This window comes from Ipomoea nil, unplaced genomic scaffold (genome assembly GCF_001879475.1).
Source record: "Ipomoea nil cultivar Tokyo-kokei standard unplaced genomic scaffold, Asagao_1.1 scaffold2845, whole genome shotgun sequence".
NCBI lineage: Eukaryota > Viridiplantae > Streptophyta > Magnoliopsida > Solanales > Convolvulaceae > Ipomoea > Ipomoea nil.
The window spans coordinates 1,490,182-1,515,034 of NW_017619273.1; the positions used below are offsets into that span (position 1 = coordinate 1,490,182).

At 36.2% G+C, this 24,853-nt stretch overlaps 1 protein-coding gene across 4 annotated transcripts; it reads right to left on the minus strand.

Annotated features, from left to right (window-relative positions):
* Positions 1 to 1,387: 1,387 nt before the first annotated feature.
* On the minus strand, positions 1,388 to 19,185 carry LOC109160103 (protein CHROMATIN REMODELING 5). Of its 4 annotated transcripts, none has more exons than XM_019308262.1 (31): positions 19,053 to 19,185; positions 17,473 to 18,248; positions 17,202 to 17,269; positions 16,032 to 16,481; positions 15,421 to 15,645; positions 15,213 to 15,296; positions 13,585 to 13,644; positions 13,383 to 13,486; positions 13,168 to 13,219; positions 11,913 to 11,976; positions 11,676 to 11,769; positions 11,495 to 11,582; positions 11,267 to 11,401; positions 9,517 to 9,708; positions 8,668 to 8,735; positions 8,088 to 8,181; positions 7,817 to 7,941; positions 7,644 to 7,707; positions 6,785 to 6,997; positions 6,033 to 6,275; positions 5,774 to 5,884; positions 5,500 to 5,586; positions 5,200 to 5,382; positions 4,880 to 4,960; positions 4,567 to 4,800; positions 4,301 to 4,456; positions 4,035 to 4,212; positions 3,745 to 3,926; positions 2,698 to 3,027; positions 2,511 to 2,604; positions 1,388 to 2,365 (listed from the first exon to the last, which is right to left on the minus strand). In XM_019308262.1, the coding sequence occupies exons 2-31, from the start codon at positions 18,104 to 18,106 to the stop codon at positions 1,983 to 1,985; spliced, it is 5,076 nt and encodes a 1,691-aa protein (XP_019163807.1). In that variant the 5' UTR covers positions 18,107 to 18,248; positions 19,053 to 19,185; the 3' UTR covers positions 1,388 to 1,982. The 4 variants fall into 4 exon arrangements, with proteins under 4 accessions (XP_019163807.1, XP_019163806.1, XP_019163808.1 ...); XM_019308261.1 differs by having other exon boundaries at positions 18,865 to 19,185; XM_019308263.1 differs by having other exon boundaries at positions 17,202 to 17,266; positions 18,770 to 19,185.
* Between the last annotated feature and the right edge of the window lie 5,668 nt (positions 19,186 to 24,853).

The following is a 24,853-nucleotide window of genomic DNA, read 5'->3' on the forward strand; positions in this document are numbered from 1 at the left end:
TAAAAACAAGCCGGAGAGAATCCACAATTTTGTGTAATACGGAGTAATTAACAAACTAAAACTTATGTAAATTATTATACACATATATTCCCCTCCCCATATGGAAGGGAATATGATTCGTATGAAGGAAGGAATCAAAGATTCAAAATACTCCTCACCCACTGTATGTATGTCTTTTTACTTATTCACAATTCAATTTTATGTATCATTTAATTTAGTATTAGTATATAAAATTTAAATATTTAATAACTATGGAGTACATTAAAAGCACCCAAAAAATTGAATTTAAATATTATAAGAAAACATTAAAGAAAATAAACAAACAAGAGTTAATTTAACAAATAAATAGTAAATCAAACAGGTAAAATTAGAGTATACAACAAAAGGAAAACAATCTTATTTTAATAAGTAAACTATTTTAAAATGTGAATGGGAAATTCCACATCAATCGCCCTCTTCTTTCCCAAAAATAAATAAATAAATAAAAGGAGAAAAGAGAAGTGTTTCTAATGAATTTTACAAAAAGGAGACTCTAATCTATTTTAATAAAAAGAACTTCACAAAAGGCTCTATTTGGACCAACTTGTGGCTTTTGAATCAAATAAACTGCAGGCCACAAAAGTACATACCAAACTCCTAATATCATAAGGAGCTACTTAATTCCATTTCAATCATAGATTTACAATTGACCGAAATACTCTTGTATTTAACGTCAACGGAAGACCAAAAATGGTCATGCCACAATAATACTAAGATCAACGGGGATGTTCTGAAAAAAGACTAAAAGCGGAATGATAGTACTTATAAATCTAGGATTTATCTCTACCAATAAAATAGACATGCTCAGATTAAGACCAAATAAAGGACCAATTTCAAAATTTAGCAGCAGTGTAAACAGACTAGGATTTGAGAACAAGAGAACTGGGGAAAATTCTTGCATGCATTTGAGCACTTCAATCTGAATGCCACTCATTTGGTCCAATAGCATGCAAGGATTTCTTGGGAATAAATATAGTGATAAGCAACCTATCATAGCAATTATCACATTTTATGTCAGAAAGATCTTATAAACGTACCTGATTTGAGGAGGCTTTCTGGATGTAGAACACTAAAAATTTGCATTGGATTGATTACAATCTGTGTGGAACAATCATCCTCCGCGTTACACTGTAGAAGTAGAACTGCTTACCAATAACACATGAAAGGACAGTAAACCAATCAGCAAAAATAATCATCTACCTATCTGATAGTCTTACTGCAAATGTCAATAAATATACAAACCATGGAGCTGGACATCTGAGCCAACGACCTTACTTTCAACTAAGTACACTGCTCAGTGCATATACAAAACCAGACGTAGAAATCACATTCAATAATAATTTAGATATTTAGACAGCCCAAATGACTAGATACATATGATCAGCATCTCTGAAAGGAATGAAAGCACAAGAAAATTTGAGAAAACTCAGCATTATTTAGGACTATTGAATGGGAAAGAATAATGTCAACATTTAATAAACAAAATTGCATGATATACAGTTTCTTGCCTGTTCGTGCAAAGCATAGTACATGCATTATCTTTCCCAATAGGTCTATTAAATGAACTAGGGAAATCCTTAGCCTAGTGACTATATACGTCAAAAAAAAATTGTGATTTTGCATTTATCTATGATGATTAAAACAAAAAAAAAAGCCTTTATGTCAACGAAGCTCCAAGTTCCATCTATTTCATTCACTATCTCTGCAGATGTTGAAGGGCTTTCAAATTCCTGCTTCCACCTTGAAAATGAAACAGCCCCCTTAGTTTGATCAGCTTTAAAATAGAGGAAATCTTGGCCAAGGAATCGGCAAAAAAAATGTGTTCCATAAGCCAACATAACTCCAAAGATCATTGAAGTACAAAGCAACTAGCACCACAAACAAGGCTGCATGTTTCCTTAAGATGGATCATTCATGAATGCTCCCATGTCCAGTAAAAAGGGTTATTTGATACCAGATGAAAAACCTTGTCTTTGTGAAAAGCCAGATTGATGCATCCTGAAAGGCCTTCCATTGTTAGGCGCAGCACCCAAAATCCCAGAAGATGAGTTTGGTTCAGGTACTCTAACACCGTTAGTAGGCCTTTGATAATGTGGCTGAAATTGGGAATGGGCATCACTTTCTGCCCTTTTCCTTCTTTTCCATGCCTCAAATTTCTCTGTGTCAAAACCCTTATTTATGAACCCAGATGCAGAACCATTCATTTGTGAAGGTCCAACTCCTGATACTTGTTGCTCCTGTTTGAGTTTAGAATAAATCTGCTGAAGTCTCTCGCCGGATAAATTTGAAAATGTTGACACATAATTCCATAATCGCGTGGTCATCCCTATAAAATAAATTGTCCATCAAAATATTGTAAACAGGACAGAGAAATCATGTGTAAAAGCAAAAAGATAAAAACTTCAATATGCAAACCGGTGGTCATTAAATGTACAAGTTAAACAAATGCTAGACAGATGAGAAGGCCTTACTTTCTTGTTTATATGATTCCTGTGCATATTCAAAAACTATTTGATCAATCCTCCGGCCAAGAAGCTGAAGGTAATTCCGAATTTTGGATAGCACCTGATGTGAGATATATGTTAAGAGCAGTTCAGCTCACAAACTAAAATGCAAAATTATAAGAAAACATGGATAGCAATACCAATTAATGTTTACCTTCTCCTTTGGAAGATCTGCACTGGTGGTCTGCAGTTTCTGAAGACGCTTGAGTGTCTTCTCCTCCTCAATCATCACATCTTCACACCATTCCATCCATTTTCCTTCCTTAAATTGTTTGTACACTTCTTCATTGTCTGACATTTCACCCTCCTCTTTAACCAACTGCTCAGTCTTCTGGGGCTTTTGAGCCAAACCTCTGTTACTGGGTTTCCCATGTTTAGCTTTTGAGTGAGGTGCTGTGATGTTGGGAAGACTGTCCTTCTGCTTCTTGTTACCCTTGCGGCCCGCTTTGACATTAGGATTCTTGCCACCAACAGCAGCAACTTCCTGGTGTCGAGATAGTAATTTAAAAAAACATAAGCAGGCATTTCACATCCATCTCCAAACACATAGAAGGGGGCGAGTAAGATCTCAAACTTAGTAATCAAGGAATTACAGAAAGGACTGGACTGTAATGTGAAAACAATGGACTGAATACAACAAATGTGTCCAAAGATAATAATTATGATTTTGGGATTGTTGTAACTAACATATTATCCACATTAAACCAAAGGCATGTCAAACAACCTAGTCAGCTATACCCTGGGCAGCAGTGCAGACCTAGGTCCTAGTAACTTTGCAATGCAATCTTCATTCTCTAAGATGAAATTAAAAATAATAGGGAGTTCAGTGATCTGTTACACCTTTAAAGCATGACAGAAACATATACGGAGTAATAATTGCCAAATCACAGCAGAAATTCATGCATACCACCACCAATCAAAAACATTCCAAATGAAATCTTCAATATTTATGATAATCGAAACTCTTTTTTAGTTTAGTAGAAATGTAGAATTTTGCAACAGAATTCTGTTAACAAGAACAAATGATGCATCTTCAAAATAGTAACGATGACAGATTTCATGGTACAAGATTTTGGAAATAGTTGGCTAAGCATTATCATTTTCAAGTTCTGACAGCAGGCATAATGAAGAATCCGAGGTTTGGACTGCAGGAATAAGTAGAATCCAATTAATTTTCTTTATTCAAAAATGAAAATTTTACCATCTCTAAGAGTTGAGAAGCTCGTTCCTTCAGCTGGGGAGCTCGAGGTAAGAAAGTCTCATGATGTTGAAGTTCAGCAGGAGCAATCTTCTTTGTAAGACCAAGCTTCTCATCCAACCGTATCTTCTCCCAGTTTCCAAATCCATGATAATGAATTCCCAAAAGCAATCTTGCATCATCCTCTAGAAAGAGGGATAAGTTTTAACACCCAGTTGTGAATCAAGTATTCACCAAACTAGAGGAAAACAAAAAAAAAAACAAAAACTAAACCAGCACAGAACAGTACTTACTCTGGTTCCAGCCACAACCTTTAGACCAGGTAGCAGGTTTCAGATAAGCAAGTGCTCGAAATTGTGAGATGGGGTCATCATACCTACTAATGCGCTTTGCTAGAAGCTGAAGCTCTTCGACACGGCTTAGTAGTTCATCAGCTTTTACAGGGATACCAAAAAAATCTAACAGAGGCCCCTAAAGGTAAAAGGTGCATCAAGTGTTAGTCACACAGAACAAGCAATTCTTATTTTCCTCCTAAAATAATCAAAAGTAACAACCAGACCTTTGGATCCATAATTTCTCCCTTTACTGCTTCTCTACTGCCATCAATCAAAGAATCAAAAAGTTCAATCTGGGCTTCAGTTGGAGCCGCTTCAACAGCCCCACCAACTTCTGCAGCTATTAAGGTAATTTGGCTATCATTACCAAACTTCTTGACCTAATTGAAGTAAAGCATAAGTCAAAAGAATAGTTTAGTCAACACACAAAATAAGAGATTAAACCAACAAATTGTTTAAGTGCATGAAAAGCATCATAGGTTGGCCATACCACACGAGAAAAACGTGTGGCATCTCTCTTTGACAAGTTCCCATAAGACCATCCTCTTACTTGAGCAGCAGCACCCTCAATTGCTGGAGCTGAGTAACCAGTATCTGCCTTGCGACGTTTTGGGAATCTTTCCTGGGCCTCAGTGCCCCTTTTCTTTCTTTTATTAGTTTCAACCAGAGGGTTAGTTTCTGCATAACTCTTAATATTTCGAGCAGCTCGAGGAGCCAAGGCTTCCTGAGACACAAGGAAAAAGAAAACTATCAGTCCAGCACTATTGAAGAGTTGCCTATCAGTAAATCTGAATTTTACATACTTCAGCTTCTGCAATGGCTTCAGGTTTTATCCACCTACTCCAAAATGTAGCATCATCTTCAGCACCACAGAAATTAGCAACCTATAGAGAGAAGGAAAAAGACATAAATTACACGGAATATATTAAGACAATATATTAAACCTAATTAAAACCATTCCTTCAACACCTAGCAGGATAACAAATGAAGAAATGAGGGAGCAAAAAAAAAATGAACCTCAACTCTAGTTTGAATATTCAAAACAGAAAAGCAACTGAGAAAAAGATTAAAAAGTTTTAATCAAATCATCTCATGGATAAAACGGAGCAACTCGTTTCCTTGCCTTAAAAGCACCGAGCAACTCGTTTCCTTGCTCTTCATCAGCACCCTTCTCTTCAACTTTCTCTGCTCGTTCAAGAATCTCATCGATATCCATACTAAGAAGCCTCTTCTTGCTCTCTTCATCATTTTTATCCTCCTTAAATAGTTCTTCAGCTCCAAACCGTAAGATTGCAGAGAGCTCATTCTGTGTCATAGAAGGCAAAGAGTCAGAGCCAAGAGAACCAGAGGGTTACAAGAGCAATATCAATCAATTGAACTTTAAACATAATGAAGCAAGTTATTCAGCTGCTTCCATCCTTACTTTATCAAAGAGACCTCCTTTCTTGGATTCCTTTTTCTCTAATCTGCCTTCAGCATTCAGCTTTTGTATCACTAGATGGTCAAGAACCTAACAAATAATAAACAAAACTGAAAATTCATAAGACATGCAATATTATGTCATCAATGCTCAGAATCAGCAGGAAAGTACAAGTATATAAGAAACAGTTGAGCACATACAGAAAAACATATTGTGGTTATCTTACAGCATCAAATAAAGAGCACCAATTGTAAAATGATGGATATAAATGTCATACCATCTTCTTTTTGGCACGCTCCAAGATATCTTCCTCTACACTTTTGCTTGTAACAAACCGGTAAATGTTGACAACTTCTTGTTGTCCTATCCTATGAGCTCTACTCATAGCCTGATGAATAAAATGGCATATAAACAAAAGACCATATTTAATAATTATAGAAGTTATTCTTTAAAAAAATATGACAATAAATCATCTTTAGAATTTCATTAGCCCAGATGCCAATACTAAAATTGTCAAGAGTAAAAATTCAGTGTACCTGTAAATCATTTTGAGGATTCCAGTCAGAATCAAATATAATAACTGTGTCCGCTGTCGCAAGATTTATACCCAAGCCACCCGCACGAGTCGAAAGAAGAAAACAAAAATCTTCACTACCCAGAGCATTAAAATGGTCCATTGCTTGCTGACGCAACTCAGCCTTTGTACTACCATCAAGTCTCTGAAATTGGAAACCCTTGAGTGACAGATACTCTGCCAATATATCCAACATCCTAACCATCTGAAACAAGAATCAGAAACCAACTTTTTAAGAGAACAGATGAAAAGCCAAGAATGCTTTAAAATCTAAGAAGATAACTGCTTTACTATTCCAGGTTCTTGGAAAACATATCAATGCAGTCCATGGCACACACATGGAAATGAAAGTTCAAAGGCATGATGACTTATAGAAACAAATTTGAACTCACAATACAACAATAGAAGTTTATCCTAAGACAATAAGCATAGAACAGCTTTACCACATGTAAAAAAGTTTATTTTTCCAACATTCCTACTCGTAGTTCACCATTTAAAGAATAAGTTGGAAAGGGAATGGAAAAATGGAGTTAAAAGAAAGTGGAAAATTTTGCCACACTATCCTTTCACTGCCCAAACTAGTTTAGAGCATAAGAATATTTTTTTTAATCGAAACAATACTTTCTATTGCGTTTTACAGACACAATTCAAGAGAATCTGCAACTAAAATTTCTCAATATCATTGGAGCTTTCGCTAGTAGTGATATTACAAACCTGAGAAAATATTAATACACGGTGCTTTGTTTCATGTAATCTGTCAAGCAGTTTGTCAAGTATAACTAGTTTCCCACTGCTCAGGATTACTCTTTCCAGTTTAGTGCTACCAAAAAAGTTGGCATCCCCACCATAACCATGGTCAGCACTTTCAAACAGAAATGGATGATTGCAGCACTTTTTCAATTCCACAACAATGTTCAGAAGCGACACCTACACAGTTTTCAAGGTCAGATGCATTGAGAGTTCCTCATATTAAACAAAATCAAAATGTGGCATAAGGCTTGCATTCTCAACTTCATATCATATAAGTAATAGATATGGTGATGATCAGGGAAATTATCGATGTTTTTGTATTTGGAGAATTTGGAAAACTTTTATTGTTTTTCATATTACTCTGTTCAGTTCGAAAATTAAAGGAATCTCCAGTATTTTTTTTTTTTGTTTTTGTTTTTGGAAAACAGTTGATTGTGAACAGAAAACTCTATTTTCCATATTTCCATGAAACAGGAAAATTCTCCAATAACTAATCAAGCTCAAAGAATTTCCAAGAATAAATGGTTCATATTACACTCCCAGTTTATCTACCAATGATATAAAGAAACTAAGAAAACAATGCCTCTCCACGGGCACTTTTGGTATATGTATTTTTCTAGCCAAAAGCTGCAAGCAACAATTAAAGTAACCGACTGCAACAACATTTTTCCTTCATTTCCTTGTGGCAAGCCAAACAATAATCTTCAATTTCAAACAAACTTGGGAAGAGCTTCACCATATGGAAACAAACAGCATCTAGAAAAGCACTAAAGGCAACATAATCCATACAAGACTTGTATACACAGTAAACTATCCAACTAACCTGATTGCCACGCACTCCTTTATTCAAGTCGTGGAAGTTGCGCTCCAAGATCCACTTATAGTACCTGCCAACAGTGAAAGGGGAATTCTAACATGAGGAAACAAAAATATAAAACCACCATTAGTTAAAAAGAGGTATCACATAAAAACAGAATAGATCATTAAAATAATTACTGTTTCTGCAGTGGTGACATCTCAACCCTAAGAATTCGCTCAATCTTAGGAGGCAAAGACTTCTCAACGTCCTTGATGACCCTTCGGAGAATATGAGGCCTCAATTCCTTGTGAAGATTAGCAAGCTAGAAGAATAATATAACACCCAAGTAAAAATTAGACAAAATCTAATAACTCCAATATCATATGCCACAAAAATGAAAGATGTAGAGGAAAGGTGCTTGATAGAAAAACCAATGGAAGGAAAAAAGAATAATATTGTGACTTGTACCTCATTTTCATTGAACGAACTAAGATTCTTGTAGTTCTGAATGAAGTCATCCTTGCTCTTAAACTTATCATGATCAAGAAAGTGAAGCAAAGCCCTGTTGAGGTCATAGTGAATATGCATATTATATACTGTTCATATAACAAATATGAAATGGACCTACTAAATTCAACCATTGTTAGAAAATAAGCATTCCAAATTTTCTCACAGGAAGCAGTTCAGAACAAATACCAATTTCAGGTCAATTATACACACAAATCAAATGGATTGAAAATTCAGATTGGTTAGTCAGTCACCCAGTTGTCAGACACTACTAATCAAATGGATTGAAAACTACCCCTAAAGGATGGGATTGCTATGTCACCAAAGATATTCAAAACAAAATACCTTTGACAAGAGCTTACAAATTAGGGTGAAAGTAAGCAAGCATACTATTGAAATTTTTTTATGAAGGCATTGAAAATGATACAAACATGCATCTAAGATGGAGTTCAAATCTTAATTAGAATCAGAATCACATACTAGAACTAATTACAAAATCAAAAATAAAAAATGAGAAATAAATGGAAGTATGAAATAATACCATAGCTCTTCAACGCTATTTTGCAAAGGAGTACCAGTGATGAGCAACTTGTTTTTGGTGCTAAATTCCTGCAGTCATAGCAAATAACTAGCATCTTAGAAGTGAAACAGCATAATATCCGAGACAAAAGGCAGTGTTTTAAAAGGTGGCGAAATGAAGTAATGTGTTTTACTTCCCAAAGGTTTAGGCATAAGCCCCAAGGCATAGGGCATAAGGGTGGCAATAACCAAGCCAAACAGATCATTTTAAACAGAATTGGCCAGTGAATTCTTTATCATCATGTACTTTCATGCATCAATCGCAGCTTCAATTCTAAAGTGGAAGAGAGAGCTTTATAACAGTGCATGAAAAATCTAAATCAGCCTCTGACAATTTAATTTGTTCTCCTTCATTATTTTACATCCACAGTGAGTCTTCCTCTTTCATACAACGTGCTTATTACTGCTTTATATGTTTGTTATATGTTAAAACAATAGAAAGAAGGTTATTGTTTCTTTTCTAGGCTCTCCTTTCTTACTTCCAACTGCATGGGTGTAAATATGACAAGACAGATGAATTCATGAAAAGGTCTTATTTTGGAAAAAGGATATATTGCAACTGAACATTGCGAATCCATCTTTAACCTAAATATTCATCATGATTTACTTGTTTCAGATAAAATTAACGTGCAAAAAGGAATGCTTTGAACCCCAAGGCATCCACTTAATTCTTCCAGGCTAAGGAGTTTGAGCAAAAAAGTTTGATTCATATTTCACTGTCCCAAGGCATTATCCCTTTGATCATTTCAAAATGTGCCCCAAAACCACCTTTATAACACTGCCCAAAAGAAAGTCAAAATCATCACCATACCAATAGTGTCGTATACAGAGAAGCCTCACTGTTTTTTAGCCTATGGGCTTCATCAACCATAAGGTAGTTCCACCTTATTTTGGACAGAACTGCCTTGTCCTTTAACAACACCTCATAGGTAGTTAAAAGAGCATCAAATCTTGTGCTACTACCAGCCTTCTTGTCATTGTAGAACTCATATTGTTGGCAGACCTGTAGCAGAATAAGAATTAGAAACAAATCAGAAAATTGTTGTAATAATAACAATAGTAAATCCCTCTGCACTTGATTAACCATGTCCTATATCAACATGAGCTTGAATACATTTTTGAAAACGGTATAAAAAGTAAGGAGCAGGGATGTCAATCTTAACCCAAAACTGATAGGCGGGCCTAAAAAGGCTGAAAAATTAATGAGATAGGGCCAAAAAAGTATACTTAACCCAATAAGAACACCAGCCCGATAAACCAAAATCAACAAACCCAATGACCCCGTAGAATAACACAACTTAATGGGCTGGGCCAAGCCACTCAAAGCTGAGTTTTACAAGTGATGCAGAACAAAATATATAGGGGAATCAGTATGTAGGCTTCTCTGTTGTCGTGGTTTTTATTATTATTAAGCTTTTAAACAAAAATTTAATAAATAAATAAATATATAAATATATATATTTAATATATTAATAAAATCTATTACAAAATAAATTATTGCTTATAAAAATAAATAATAAAAAATAAAAACTTGAGAAATTTGCACTTTTCGTGTAAAATTCGTCCCTACTTGTTGGTCGTGCTCACTTCTTGTCCCTAAGTTATAACTGACATTGCAAATTTTGTCCTTTTTCTAATAGGTCACGCTTACTTCCCATCCCTAAGCTATAACTAACATTGCATATTCCATCCCTAGTGTTTGTTAGAAAAAGGACGAAATTTGCAACGTCAATTATAGCTTAGGGACAAGAAGTGAGCATGACCAACAAGTAGAGACAAATCCTACAATTACCCTATAACTTAGGAACAAAAAGTGCAATTTTCCCTAACAACTTATTATAATTATTTATATTGTAAATGTAAATAAATTAATTTTTTCATTAGTTAATTTTTTTAAATAAAAACAAATTCATTAATATAAAAAAAAAAAAATTATTTATACACTTTATACAAATGTTCATAACTGTTATATTATGTTTTTTAGTTGGAATTTTAAATAGGCAAGTTAGATTGATTAAATGATGTTTAAGTTAATCTTTATTAATGTAAATGAGCTAGTTTGTCAAAATTGAAAGTTTAAAATGTGAAAAGTTTTAATTGAGTCCGACTGAAAAGCTCAATGGCCCGAGGTTTTAGGGTTATGGCCAAAAAAAATTTACCTAATAAGCCTAATGGCCCATGTGAGCTAGCCCAAAACCAAGTGGGATAGCCAGATTGACATCTATAATAACATAGCACGCAAAAACAAATTTAGCATGGAGATCAAAAAAATCCAACATAATTGAAACTTTAATTGGTCTATAAAATTACATATTGTAGGGATAAATCATTTTGACTTTTGAGGGACCAAGAATAGGCAAGAGTGATGAGATTGATCCTAGATCAGCATAAGAAATACCAGTGCCAAATAGAATCAAATTCCAACAGAATTAGAACACATTTAACAAACAGAAAATATATAACTCAAGCCACCCCACACACAAAAGATGACTCCAAATGAAGCCCATAATATACAACATTCAATTCAAAATCAAAGGCATGCCGCACACATCAATACTTACCTCACGGCTTGCACGAGTCCCAACATATATAATAACATTCATATTAGGTAGCCATTTCTTGAATTCTTTTGCCCAATTGGACAAAGTCGATAATGGTACAACAACAAGAAATGGACCATGAATGTGTTGTGCATTCTGCAGAAAGGATAATAACCACATCACATATACTAAATATGACACAACAAAAACACGCAATAGACAATCAAAAAAAGATACATGACTCAATACCTGAAGAAAACCTAGCATTGAAACTGACTGAACAGTTTTACCAAGACCCATTTCATCAGCTAATATAACATTTGTATCATTTCTCCAACTAAACGACAAAAATGACAGTGATCAGAAGAAAAAAGTAGTACAGAGAAGAAACTTCCCACAAAAATCACACTAATCAGAGCTCTTTTCATACCTGTTAACAAGAAAATTCAAACCTTCAAGCTGATAATCTCGAAGCTTTCCCCCCTTCAACCACTCAGGTTGTTCATCAAGTCTTCTTAAACTACCTAGAAAGTAATTTCATCAAGAGGAAATGTCATTCCATAGTACTAGAACATTTAAGGAAAAGAGGATTTTAGTAGGTGAAACGATGTAGAATGCATGGAAAGAAGCTTTGATAATGAGAGGGATTTATATTATCCCAAAAAACCTTTGCTCTTTTTCCGCTGGAAATCTACTGTTTTCCCTTGAATCATCATTGCAGCCTCACGAGCCTGCATAAAGTGTATGGATCAAAACCAAAAGCCCTATTTTACTCATTAATTTTAGAAAGATATGTAAACAAAAGCTAAGACACAGATTAAATAGAGCACACATTGAGTTGTTATCTATTTCTTCAAAAAGACATAGCACTTCAGAAAGCATGCAAAACGAGATAAAAATGTTTTAACAATATTAAGATTCAATGCCATAGCATTCACATTCCTGAGCCAAATATGTTTTCAATTCCTTTAATCCCTCGGATCAAAAAGACATAACAAAAAGGAATTTTCTAATCTAAGAGGACTTTTGCAACTTCATTTTATAAGCTCTTATAAAAATGGATGTAATTAGAGAAGTTTCATTCTGGTCAAACATGCTTTAATTCTCCCTTACACCTCAAGATCAGCTTTTACTTACCAAAAGAATACAAATAATCCTGCAAATAATTCGATCCTCAAACACCGAATAACTGTTTTGACAAATGAAATATCTAGAATATGCCCATTACACTAAAATTATGCGTATAGCATACCGTATACCAGTGGGGAGAGGGAAAAAAACAGTGTATTCATTCCATTAATATTAACAGGTTTTTTTACCTATTCAAGTACTAATTTTGGCATAAATTATTGTTAATATCATGCAGCAGAACCTTAATGCAGGGGCAACTTCTCACAGAAATTCGAATGTCTTGAGCATTTAGACAACAAGACAACGAATGATATATAATGCCCCCAAAAAAAAACCATTTTACTACATCTTCCCTATTGGTTCAGAAGATCAACAACACCCTTTCCCCAAATGATCTTCACATAAGAAGCAAAGGGTTTACAACAATCCGGAAATGCATACATTGCAGCTTCAATCAAACTCTTAATTTTTAAGGCATGTAGCAAAACCAGTCCACCTGAAGATTTGAATTAAACTGAGTTCTCTTCACCTTTTTTGCATTTGCGAGATGCAATTTTTTTTATTCTAGTTTCTACTGTTATCTCTAATTAAAAATTGTTGGCAAAAAGCAAATTTGTTGCACCCAGTATGGGAATGTATGCCAATGAACATGCAGACTCCAAATATACATGAAAACTTATACAATGCAAATGTACATAAACAAAATGTATGTATTTACTTTCACATACATGCACATGATTACATCACACACAAATGCCGTGTGACACAAAAGTATAAGATAGAGGAACTACCTTGTATTCATCAATGGCATCTTGAGCAAAAGCAATATCAGTATCCTTCTCCCTGAGATTAGAATTAGAAAAGGCATTCAAACCTCAATTGTGGGTATATACAAACCAAGACATGTATGAACATAATGAATCCTATCATTCCTATGCAATATCCAAGAAACAATTTTCTTATAGACACACTTAGCCAGTAAATCTAAAGAAACCACATGATATACCATGTCGCTTCTGCATAAGAAAGTCCTTGCCATTTGATTAAATACTCTGGCACCACATTATCTAAGCTGTCTTTTCCAATTCGGTCTGCAATGACCCTCTCAACCTGAGTACATGCCAATCATGATTACACGAAGTGTTTAAATATGAATGGAGAAGGTGTTGACAAAAGATGATCTGTAAAACAATTTACAAAAATCAAACCTGACTATTTTGTTTAATTATGTCCAAGTCCATTTCCTTGCTCACATCATTAACCTCAATCTAACAGAAAAAACAGAATGTCATAGAGATTAGAGGACAAACCACTGATACATGAAAACAAACTATAGGCAGCTTCACTATTATGATTATTATTAAAACCCAGTTTGAATAAACAGCATAAACTAAGTGCTTTTAATATAAGCACTTTAAATAAGCTCAAAACATCTAATAAGGGCTTATTTAACTAGCCATGAAAAAGTTGTTTTCAGCTTATTATGATAAGCTCCATGAAACAGTATGTGCCAAATGAACATAAAAATGCTTTTGAAGAACTCCTAGGTCTATCCAAAGTATGCCCAAGCATATTCATCATATATATGTAACTTAATGGAGAAAACAAGCTAGGTTTTATTCTTGTTTCCATATAATCAAAGGAGGGAAGGAATTGCTTTTTCATAATATCTAAAACATAGTTGATTGCCATATATACAGCAGTTTAAAAAGGCATATGCTATACTTCTAAGAGCTATTTTGGCAAAAAAAAAAGAAACTGTTCAGTTAGGTCAAATGGACCTCTTAACAGTTCAGATTTCCTTCATCCACAATGTACACAAATAGGCAAATGGTTCACTATCAAAGACCTTTACATACTATTATCTCTATGGCAGAACTTGATCTATCAACACATCATACACAATTAAGGACATGAAACACCAACGAATTATCTCAATGCTGCACTATTAGTAAACCAACAGAATAGAACATTAGTATGAAGTATTATTTAAGCTACAATAACAAAGAAGAAGAAATTTCTATTCATGGAGCTCTAACAACAGTCATTCCTTTATTCACAATGGATGCAAAGAAGAATGTGTTTATTACCACACAAGACTTTTTTATACAAACATACAATTATCTTTATGAAAATATCCACCAACACACTGTGCACCCACAATCACATCACAGTCAAAGACTTTCATACAACTATGTTAATTGAAGTATTTGGTCCCCCAACAAAATGGATCTAAAGTATATTGGACTATTCTTACTGAAAAAAATAGAATAGAAAAAATCCAACTTCATATGCATACCCCACACTCCAAAAAAATAGGTCAGAGGAAAATAGGCGGAACTCATTGATGTTCAACATAACACTTATAATTGTTATTTTAGTCACATAACTTCTCTCCATTACATTACAACACGATTCAATGTGTTCGGCAGGTAATGCATATCTTAGAAACTGGTTTATTCATCCTAGAATCTTTAAAAAAAAAAAAAAAAAAAAAAAGCATCTTTATGGGAATGAGAAAAGCTTGTCTTTAGCAAAATAGTAAAGATAGTACTGCTTTGTCTTTGTTAGCAAAAATCATTACTAGCAACTGTAAACACTAAATAGACAATTACTTCTTTCAGGATTCTCAAGACTTGTAAACTTATTCTACCTTCTAATCTAAACAAATGTCCTACTACTTCTTTCTCAGTACTGCATGCTCTCATTATTTTGAATTGATTTTTAGCAGATTCATGTTATTAAAAATAAACAGATAAAGATGCCAAAAAAGCTACTGAAACATCCACATACAAAAACTGTAATATCATTACTGACTAAATAAGTAAACTCTTACCTCCTCGCGAGATACTGTCTTTCGATACCGCACATCCTCTGTCACTTTTTTAATGTAATTCAGAACCTTTTTAAACCCACTAAGCTGCAAAAGCATAGATAAACAAACGATATTGACAACAAAGAATGAAACTGTATTTCTTGCAAATACCATAAACATTTAACACCAAAATAGAACTGGTTGTAATCACAAAAATTAAAATGCTCACATTCTGTAGCTCAGAATATGGCTTCCACTGACAATGCAAATGCGACTGGCCTTTCCACTTTATCAGATATTCCATTTCATTCCAGTCGGGTTCAGAGTCAAATAAGTGACTTAACAACATAGGATGTGTTGATTTATTACTCCTCATGGCTTCTTCTGCCATGCCCTTTGGTTGATGCCATAATACCTTTTCAATTGAATCGGCATCTTCCTCTTCCAGCTCCTCCTATTTGAATTTTTAAATTTAAAAAAAAAAAAATCAGAAAATGGATGGCCACAATGAAACTTTCAACATTGCTTTAGATATCCAATTACAAATAGGTTATGTTAGCAAATGGGGGAAAAGGGCTCAGGACTATGCAATAAATACATAGCCCAAGAGAGTAAGAATAATAACAACAATAGTAACAGTGGAACTAGCACTTTCCAATTGCTACCATGTTCGCTTTCCAGTACATGATCTGAAAGATACTATAGAGTGAGAAGCCTGTCATATCTAATCAGTGATAGCATCTTAAGAACCACTGCACAATTGTTTTTAAGCTTGCAACAAGATTAAAGAGCAAGAAAGATACATTAGACACATATATAGCAATTAGCAAGACGACACACCTTTTGGTTCTTCTTTTTCTTGCATTCATCAAGCTCTTCACTTTCTTCACTCTCAGCATATGATACTTTTCGAACTGATCGACGACCTGATGTTCGCTGTTCACTGACCCTACCAGAAACACTAGCAGTCATAGATCGACCACTATTCTTCCTGCGCAAATTCCCACCTCTTCTAGACATACTCTGAAAATCTTCATCACTATCACCTTCAGAATCCTGTTCAGAAGATTCTTCATCTTCAAAAGATGCTCTGCCTCTTTTACGTCGAGCAGAAGGTGCAACATTCTTAAGTTCTCTGGTAGATTTCACATTACGACCACCCCTAGTTTGTTGCTTGCCCCTTGGTTTTTTATAATAGTCATCAGCTTCATCTAAGATATCCAGATCATCATCATCTTCACTATTATTCTCTTCATCAGAATCTTCACCCTCCCAGTCTTCATCCTTCTCCTGCATATGCAAGCAAAATATTAATGTATTACCCAAAGAAAGTTCAATACTTCAATCCAAACCAATAAGACAGCAGCAATTGAAGCTCCAAAATTTTAGGGAACTACTTCATATCCCTAGTTTTGCAGCCACTCATATTACCTATTTACTCATACACCACCAGATACTAACTTGCACCCAAAAGAAAGAATTGCTGCCTCCTCATACATATTACTGCTACTAATGGAAATAAAGGATGCTCTATCCTGAGACCAATTTCTCCGTCCTTGGTCAAATAACCAGCAGGTTTCCATTTGACTTCAAATAAATACCTATTGTTTTACCAAATTGATTGATGTTGTATGGTCACATCTCTAATTTCCTATTGCATTGCATTCCAACAACAAGAATCGTGGAAAAGCCAAATGCTTTGTAAAAAACTTGAAATCATATTATTTATTGAAAAAAAATTGAAATTTTCCTAATCTCTTTTTTCAAGACTTTTCAATTTGGTCAGGTTTCAATTAGTCCAAATTTTTAGATGCAAACTTTGTAATATAAAGAGAAGATTCCTGAGGAAGGTATATAAGAAGAAATATGGAATTATGGATGCAGTTGTTTTATGGAGGATCAAATGGCATCCCTAAACAACATAAATAAAAGAGACAAGATTTTCAACAACACCAATAACTACAACGGGAAGAGTTTATGAAAGCATTAATTATTATCATACAAAAACACCTTAGTTCCCCTGCGATCACTTGTAGTACCAAAATCAGGATCAAAATCCGCATCATCTGGATCATCTTCTGTAGGCAATAAGAAATAAGCAACAAATGTTAAATATACTGTATAATTGCACAACTAAAGAAACCAGATTATGTGCACTGGCATAATAGGTTAAGAAAAAATAGTTAGCACATAATGGGAAATACAATTAAAATTAAGCAGTTAGGTAATACAGTATACTATTCAAATGCAGATTCTGATAATAGGTGAAGTCTGCAATTACCATCTTCTTCTTCATCACCATAATCAGCATCATCATCATACTGGCAAGCTTTGGAAGGTTTTGGCTTTCTTGATGTATAACTGCTGGCAACAACTGGCCTGGCCGGCAATTTGGTAGTATAGCCACTACTACGGTTGGCAGCACGGTGATGTAAGGAGTCACTCTGATCATCACCATCCTGTTCATAATACTCATCAGACAGCATCTCGTCAGCTGGAACACTCCCACCCTTGCCTGCTTCTTTCTGTTGACCATCATCTTCAGACTCTAATCTATCCTCCCTACTACCATCAGATGACACATCTTCAGATTCTTCCTCATTTTTATAATCTGAACCACTCTTTGACTCCTCTCTTGACTCAGACCTGCCATTGTTGTGCATAGGTTGAGAGTCCTTCCAACAGCTTGAGCCCCATTTTCCAGCCACACCCACTATTCTTGTAGATTGCTGTTCGTCCCTTATCCTCTGAGCATCTTCAGAAGCACCATCCTGCAGCCTACTGGCATCATCATTGTCGCTTGAAGTAGCCTCCACCTCCTCATTTCCAGCAATTCCAGGATCTCTGTGGCCTTGTCCCTGCCTTTTCTCCTCAAATTCAACTGTTTCATTTGAATAATTCCTGTAAAAGGCCATATCCTCTATTACATGGAAACTTTGCTTGCCCTGCTCTTACTAAATGAGGTACTCTTACTAAATGAGGTAAATGCTTTGAATGGTAAGTGGATGTAAATAGAACAGCAGCTTATTAATGCCTGTTATCTTCCCTCCAAAACCCCTGAAGCAAAACATATTTAAATGTGATCAGTAAATTAGCATTTCTGAGCTACTAAATATTCAAAAATTGTGGATAATTGAAAAGTATTGCAACCCTAAATTCATTTCATTCAAAGAAAAAGACCCCGGACTTCAAATTGATAAACTGCGAAGCCCATTCATATAGTCCAAATGACTGCTATGGAAACAGGGCATCACATAAACCTCTATTCTCCAGAACCGGATTTCAAACACTAAGATTGATTAAAATTCATCGGACCCAGATAAAAGCAAACCAAGTTCAAGCAAAATGATGCAAATAAACAGATTCTACAGTGGAACCAATGGATCGGTCACCCCACACTCAACATCGAGCAAAATCATGTGAATAACTTCACAAATCCATTTCCTGAACCCTAAAACACGTCGGGACGGACAATTTAGAGCGAAAAAAACCCTAATCCCGGTGGGAGGCCGCAGTTAAATGGACCAAACTAGACAAACAGAGAGCCAGATGAGGCAAGCACATTTCAAAAGCCTCACCTTCGCGTATACGAAAGAAGATGGGCACAAATCTATATCAGGCTAGACAGATAGGCTGAGACTAGAGGAGTGCGCAGGCTAACAATCGCGCGCACCTAGGAGACTAACGTATCCGGTAACAGGATCGGCCGGCGGCGGGAAGATAGGGGTGTGCGGGTTGGGGGGACAAAACGGTGTCGTTTCCGCTTGGTTTTTTGACGAATTTGAGTGTTGCCGGGATTCCTAACCTACGCCGGAGTTAAGGATAACGATCGGTAATCGGAGCAGAGGTGAGCGGATTTACCCGGTCCAGGTTCGACGAAATTGAAAATCTCGGAAAATTTTTTCTAGAGAGAGACAGAGAGTAGCTCTAGAGAGAGAAATATAGAGAGAGAGAGAGAGGTTATCAGAAGGGATTTGTGAGAGTTTATTTTACACTTTTTGTTTGGAGAGACGTGATTATAGACTTTCCTAGCAGGACATGGGCACTGGAGGATTTCTGTAATTAATTTTTTCAATTTATTCTCTTAATTCACCTCTCTCCATTTTTATTTGAAATTTTTTCAACTTTTTTATTAGAAACTTATCTACTTCAACCCACCAATTTGAGAGAAAAGGATCAAATAAGTCCCTGAATTTTTTTCAAAAGGGCAATTAGGCCTTTAAACTTAAAAAGGTGCAATTAAATTATTAAATTTATCATTTTAGTGAATTTAAACCCAACACTCGGTAATTTTACTAAAATAGCCGGTCATCAAATTTTTCGGTGACAATTTCGACGAAATTTTGGCGATCCTTTGAATTAAAAAAAAAAAAAAAAAAAAAAAAAAAATCGGCGAAGGTCGTCAGATTCCGGCCGTCCCCGTCTTCCACTGGAGAAGACGATCAGACGGCCGCCTTCTCCACTGGAGAAGACGACCAGATCGGTCGTCTTCTCCAATATCGAAGGCGGCCGTCCGATCGTCTTCTCCAGTGGAAGACGGCCGGAGTTCGACGACCTTCGCCGAATTTTTTTTTTCATTCAAAGGATCGCCGAAATTTCGTTGGAATTTTCGCCGAAAATTTGATGACCGGCAATTTCAGGTAAAATTATCGGTTGTTGGGTTTGGATGCACTAAAATGATAAGTTTAAGGGTTTAATTGCACATTTTTGAAGTTCAAGGGCCTAATTGCCCTTTTGAAGAAAGTTCAGGGGCCTATTTGACCCTTTTCTCCCAATTATATCACATGCAACTTTTCTTTCTCATGCTAATAGTCTGGATGCAAGCTTCTCAATGCATTTATCAATCTCGTGTACTTCCCTTTTCTCATTTTGAAAATCAAATTATCATGCAAGCTTCTCTATGCATATAGATATAGATTTTTCAAAATAGATATAGGGTTTGAAAATAGCCTAAGGTTTCACTTTGAACCTTATACTGTACTTAATCTTTAAGGGTGTGTTTGGAAACCTGGAAAATGAGTTCTGGAAATCATTTTCCAAGTTTCCATTGTTTGGATGTGCCTGGAAAATCAAGTCAATGGAAATCATTTTCCGTTGACTTTGGAAAATAGGCTCATTTTGGAGGAAAATGACTTCCCCTTTTTTTGAGGGGAAGTCATTTTGCAACTTTTACACCAACATCACACCACCACCAACATCATCAACACCATACCACCGCAACCACTACCACTACCAACACCATCAACACCATACCACCACCGCAACCACCACCATACCACCGCAACCATTGTCGCCGCCACCACCACCATCATACCACCACCGCCACCACCACTACCACCACCATCGCCGCCACCACCACCACTATACAATCACAACCACTGTCGCCGCCACCACCACCACCATCACACCACCACTACCACCACCACCGCTGCCACCACCACCATACCATCGCCGCCACCACCACCACCATACCACCGCCACCACCACCATACCACCGCTACCACTACACCACCACCATCACACTGCCGCCGCCGCCGCCGCCACCACCACCACGACCATACCACCGTAGCCGCCACCACCATACCACCGCAACCACCGTCGCCGCCACCACCACCACCATCACCATACCACCGCAACCACCGTCGCCGCCACCACACCACCACTGCCACTGCCGTCATACCACCACCAGTTGTTATTATTATTATTATTATTGTTATTATTATTATTATTATTATTATTATTATTATTATTATTATTATTATTATTATTATTATTATTATTACTATTATTATTATATAACAAATAACACAACTACCACTACACCACCACCACCACCATAATATTTTTGATATATTATTAATTTTTTATTATATTTAAAATTATTATTATATTATTATACATGTTGTAATATTCGAAATAAAATAATTAAAATGTTTAATTATACAATTCTACTCATTTTCCAGAAAATGAACCAAACACACAAAAACAGTTTTCCAAAATGCAACCAAACACTGGAAAGGAAAATGTTTTTCGGAAAATGACTCATTTTCCAAAAAATATTTTCCAGAAGTCATTTTCCTGCTTTCCAAACGGACCCTAAATGTGGAATTAACCTTTTCAATGCAAAATTTGGAGAGCAGTGACTTATGCAAGAAATCTCAATAGTCTCATCAATCCTTATACTCAAGAGCTAAGGAATGCAATTAGCACAACTACTCAAATAACCTTGTAAACAGATGCCAACATATTACTTCACAGACTTAACTCAAAAGCCAAACAAATACTCAAAGACCAATTTCATACTTGTATGTTAATCATGCTTCTACTCAAAAATCATACAAATACAATTCACACTAGTTGAACCTCAAGGGGTCGAGCCTCTCCTCGACTTGATCTGGCGGAGCCCGCCACTTGGCTCCGCCAAGCAGCGGACTTGTGACAAGCAAAAAAATTATTTTCCTAAATTCTATTTTATAAAATTCTAAAATAATTATTTTTACTCTTTCAAAAATTTTTCTAAAAACGGTGTATGAATTAAATATTTTAAATCGAGATTTTAAATCAATTCAACACCAAGAAGTAGCCTATTTCGAAAATCCTAGGGGGCGTTTACTAACAGGAAATTTTCAAGAATTTCCGGAAATTGAAAATTGAAAACAGTTTAGGTGTTTACCATGTTTTATTCCCATTTCCAAAATTGAAAACTATTCTTCCTTTTTAAAAGAAATTTGGAACACAATAAAAAGTTGTTTCCAAATTTGAGAATACACGCGTGAAGTAGGTCTACCCATTGATTCCACCAGCCCTTTTTTTTCTTATTTCTTCTTTCTTTTCGATCTCTGCTTGCGACGTTTTTTTCTTATTTCTTCTTTCTTTCTGATATGCTACTTCCTCCTCAACATCGCTGCCGACCTGCTTTTCATCAACGAGAGGTGCTGCCTCCTCAACATCGCTACCCACCTGCTTCTACCGGAGAAACGATCACTGCCATCCTCTCGCTACCACGCCGGAAAACCCACCCTCACGTCTCCATCCTCTCCTCTTCACCAATCCAATTCGCTCATCTTCTCACTCACACCGCACCACCACCGCCGTCACTAGCCCCGCCGTCGGCGCTAACAGCCACAAGCCCACAACTCCTTGATACAATCTCTATGCAAGAAAGGCCAACTGAAACAAGCCCTTCATCTACTCTCGAAGGAGCCCTTTTTGGCGACTAAACTCATAAATATGTACTCAGGTTTGGACTGCATCAATGACGTACGCCATGTGTTTGATAAAATTTGCAACAGAACGATATGTCTAGAATGTTCTCTTCCATGTGTTATCTTTCGCTGGTCATGGTGATGAGGTCTTGGGCTTATATAGACGGATGATTAAGGTTGGCATCACATCTGATAGGTTTACGTATACATATGTTTTGAAGGCTTGTGTTGTTTCTAAGTCACTGGTGTCTCTGCTTCACCGCGAGCTTATCGACGATGGTAACCCAGTGATAAGGTACCAAAGAAATCAAGCTAGGGAAGAATAAAAAGCTAACTCCGAGAATTATTGCAATTAATCAAAAACGGAGAATTGAAAACAGAAAATTGAAAACAGAGAATTGAAAACAGAAAATAGAAAACGGAGAATAATTTTCTGTTAGTAAACGGGCCCCTAAGTTTCGGGTATATTTATGTACCAAGTTTTGACCCAAAAAGTCAATCTGAGTGAAACCTGTGAAACTTGAAGCAAATGTTTTAATTAGAAACTATCTTATAGAAAATCTATTTTGACCCCAAAATTGTGTAAAAATTATTTTTAAAGCCTTAGATGAAGCCTGATGATTTCTACAAAGCCAAAAAGAATGTCTGATATTTTGAACAAGCCATTTTACCATTTTTGCCCTCCTTACCAATGATTTTTCCACCTAGGGTTTTGGACCCCTATAAATACAACACTATTCCATTGCATTTCTCCTGATCCCCTCCATTTGCCTCTTCACTCCAAACCTTAGGAATCTGCTAAGAGAAAGAAGAAGTTATAGTAAGTGGCATCTGCCTTCATCTTCTCTATTCATTCATCTCATCTCTTAGACTATCCATCTTTGCCTCCCAATCTCTGAGTACTGCTTTAAGCTTTGTGTGTGTTTATGTTTGCTTGAGGAAAATAGGTGGTGAAGGTGGTAACCTCTGAGAAAGAAAGGAAGGGGATCCACACAAGAGAAGACCAAGCTCAAGGTATAAACCATGGATTCCCAAAACTAAGATTTTTGGTCTGATAAATGCTAGAATCTTGAGATTAGATGTTTAGAAATGTTAGAAAATACTTGTTGATGAGTTGTTTGTGTGTTGCTGATGTTCTATGATTGATTTATTGTGGTCTGGAAGCATATTTTTGAAGCTCTGTGTTGAAGTTTTGGAGAAGAAACCTCTGGTGCACCAGACATACCTTACGGCCCTAGCCAACGGATTTAGGGAAGATCCCCTGGCTAGAACCGTGGTGCAACAGACCAAGGGGACGGATCATAGCAAGATCCGTCACCCAAGGCCGCTGGTTGGCGAAGCCAAGTGGCGGGGCTTCTCAAGCCCCATCACCAAGCTCCGCCAGGCCAATGTTGAGAAGGCCGGGCCCTCTGTGGCTTAGCCATGTGTTGTTTTGGATCGGGATTCGTGGGCCCTTGAGGCTCGGACACTCGGGCGCTAGATTGAGTTGTTCTCTTTTGATTTTAGATTAAAAAGCATGTTAGCAGATAAGAGAAATGAAAGATGATGCTCTGTGTTGTTTAGCTGTGAACATGAGTCTGTGAAGGGAATTTTAGCATTTGAGTATATGAATAGTTGAGTAGTTATGCTTAATACTCTGTTAACTCTTGTTGAGAAGATTTGCTAAGTTATTGAATTTATTGGCATGAAGCACTGTATTTCCAACTTACAGTAAATGGGCATTTTTAGCATGTTTTAAAGATTAAATACATTGAAGGCTCTAAGTAAAACCTAATTCCCACTTGTTTTATAACCCCTTTCAGGTGGACCCAGCTCTTGAGAGCGCACGTGTTAGTTAGTGTGTAGTTCTAGTTGTAGAAGTTACTAGACCAATACCCTTTTTGTTTAGTAGTATTTTTAACTGGTTGTAGTAAACTACCTTTTGTTGGTGCATAGACACCGGGGTTGTGTCCCCTATATTACTGTTTTGTAGAGTTTTTGACTCTAGTGTTGTTAGATGTTTTGTAGACTGTGCAGTTAACGTGAGTGGTGACTGTGGCGACACCCTTTTAGTTATCGTATGGTTGGTTATTTAGTTATCTAAGTTATGCTTATTTATCTTAAGTAAGCTTGATTATATCGGGTTTTAGATTTTAGAAAAATGGGATGTTACAGGACTGGAGTGATCCGTCACTCTGGTCCGTTGGTTCACGGATCAGGCCAGCGGATCTCTCTTGGATCCGCTGGCTAGGGCCATACGGCCAAATTGGAGTCTCTGGCAGAGAGCTCCTCTGAGATGCACCAGATGACTCCATCTCCATTTTCACATCTCAGACCTCAACAAAACACTTCTAGACAACCATGAATAAATCATATAACATCATTAACACACAATAAACATATTATCATGTATTCTCATTCATCAAATCTCAAGAAATCTAACAACATAGGGCTAAAATAATAGATTTGGGAATCCAT